The sequence below is a fragment of the Etheostoma spectabile genome, chromosome 13, assembly GCF_008692095.1.
Source record: "Etheostoma spectabile isolate EspeVRDwgs_2016 chromosome 13, UIUC_Espe_1.0, whole genome shotgun sequence".
In the NCBI taxonomy this organism is placed as follows: domain Eukaryota; kingdom Metazoa; phylum Chordata; class Actinopteri; order Perciformes; family Percidae; genus Etheostoma; species Etheostoma spectabile.
This window is the reverse complement of record NC_045745.1, coordinates 30,079,485-30,081,131: the sequence shown is the minus strand read 5'-3', so window position 1 is coordinate 30,081,131 and position 1,647 is coordinate 30,079,485. Positions and strand designations below refer to the sequence as shown.

The window sequence follows — 1,647 nt, the reverse complement described above, 5'->3', positions numbered from 1 at the left end:
GCTGATCATTTATTTTACTTGTGAAGAGAGTTGTGTGGAACAATCAGCGTTAGTCTTATGAAAATTGGGTTGAAAGACACTTTACAGATAAAGATTTTTTTTCTTCTTCAAAATGGGTCAAATTTGACCCGAGGACAACACAAGAGTTAAGAAGCGCAGCCGGCTCGAGTCTGAACCGTGGCTCTGCTGGAAAGCAATACTCCCAACAGCAGAAACAACAGAGAGGTGGAGACAGGGAGGATTTAACTCATTCTTATTCCTTATTCTACTGCTAGTGGTATGGAGTTACCAGGGAGCGTGAAAACCCGACATAAGAGAATCAAAGCTAACGGCGGATCAGCATCTCAGCCTCAGAAGAAATTACCAACAAAAATACAAAGACAATGGAATACTTTAACAATACCGCTGTCTTTTTAATGAAAAAAGAAACACTGCATAACAGGGGAAAGTTATTATCAATAGTGTAATGTTCACTATTATTTTGATCAATCAGTGTTTAATTTAAATATTGTGTTCCACTACTTTCTACATGTCTTTGTACATATAATGGACAGTGAATTGTTTTTTTTACCAGAAGATGTATGAAGGTATGATGCCTCTTTAGTTGAGTATGTTAATGTTAAAACTGATTAGTGTTCTTTTCCTCACACTTCTTCTTGGGAGATCTGCTGTGAAAACTCTTTTGAAAGGCCAGCTGACTAATGACATAGTGTCATTTTGCACCTCGACACTTCTGTAAGCGCATACTTCCCTTATTGAAACAAGTTCTTTATCTAACAGAGAAATAGATCTACACAGAAAACCTTTGATTTACTTTGGAAAGCAATGTTTTGCAGTAGGGGCAATTTGGTCTTCACATGGATCATGTTAGAATTGATTTAGCTTTAGTGTATTATCTGCATCTGGTCCTTGTCTGCACAAGCCTTCCCTCAGGTTTTCTTCCTTATAAACAACTTATTTCCATCATCATCATATTTCTAATTCATACTTTCTGCCACTTGAGTCAGACATTTTGTTTCTTCTGTGTGATTGAATCTTCAGATTCAGGCTCTAGTGGAGGAACTACATTTTTTGAATCATCCATGAACATCTTCTAACCTCAGAGACGGATGATGAGAGCAGACGCCTGAGATCAAAGCTTTGATGAAGATTCCCCAGTACTGGGTACTTACCAGTCTAGTGTTGACTACAGGGAACATTAAAGCCAGTAATGCACCGTTCAGCATGTGGACCTGCAGCCTGGAAACACACGGGGAAAAACAATAAGCTGGAAATGATAACATTGGAATTCCAAAAGATCTGATAAACCTAGGGCTGCACAATTAATCAAATTTTAATCACAATCACGATTTGGGCTTCCCACGATAAAATTTGCGTAATCGAGCGATATTTTAAATGAGTCATTCCGTTCATTGAACGCTCCTGTTTTTTTTGCAAAGCCCATCTACCGCTCCGTAACCCCCTGTCTGATCATGAGCCAATCAGAGTTGTTCCCTGCATCCCAGCTTAGTTTCTAGATGTAGACAGTCACAGAGGACAGAGTAACGGGAGGAAAATATAACAGATAGCAGTCGGTCATACATCGGTCTCAAGGTTTACTAGTAAACGCAACATTTTGTCCCGTCTGTGTTGTTTTTCAGAAAACAG

The 1,647-nt window shown here is 39.0% G+C and overlaps 1 protein-coding gene across 2 annotated transcripts in view; it reads right to left on the bottom strand.

Moving 5' to 3' along the window:
- Positions 1–1,647, bottom strand: part of tmem164 (transmembrane protein 164) — a 27,267-nt gene that overhangs the window by 5,925 nt on the left and 19,695 nt on the right. Inside the window, exon 3 of one of the 2 annotated variants that reach the window (XM_032532730.1) lies at positions 1,173–1,239. In XM_032532730.1, the coding sequence (XP_032388621.1) occupies positions 1,173–1,239 (67 nt within the window). Of the gene's footprint in view, positions 1–1,172; positions 1,309–1,647 lie in introns of both variants that reach the window. The other variant, XM_032532731.1, reaches the window with a different exon arrangement.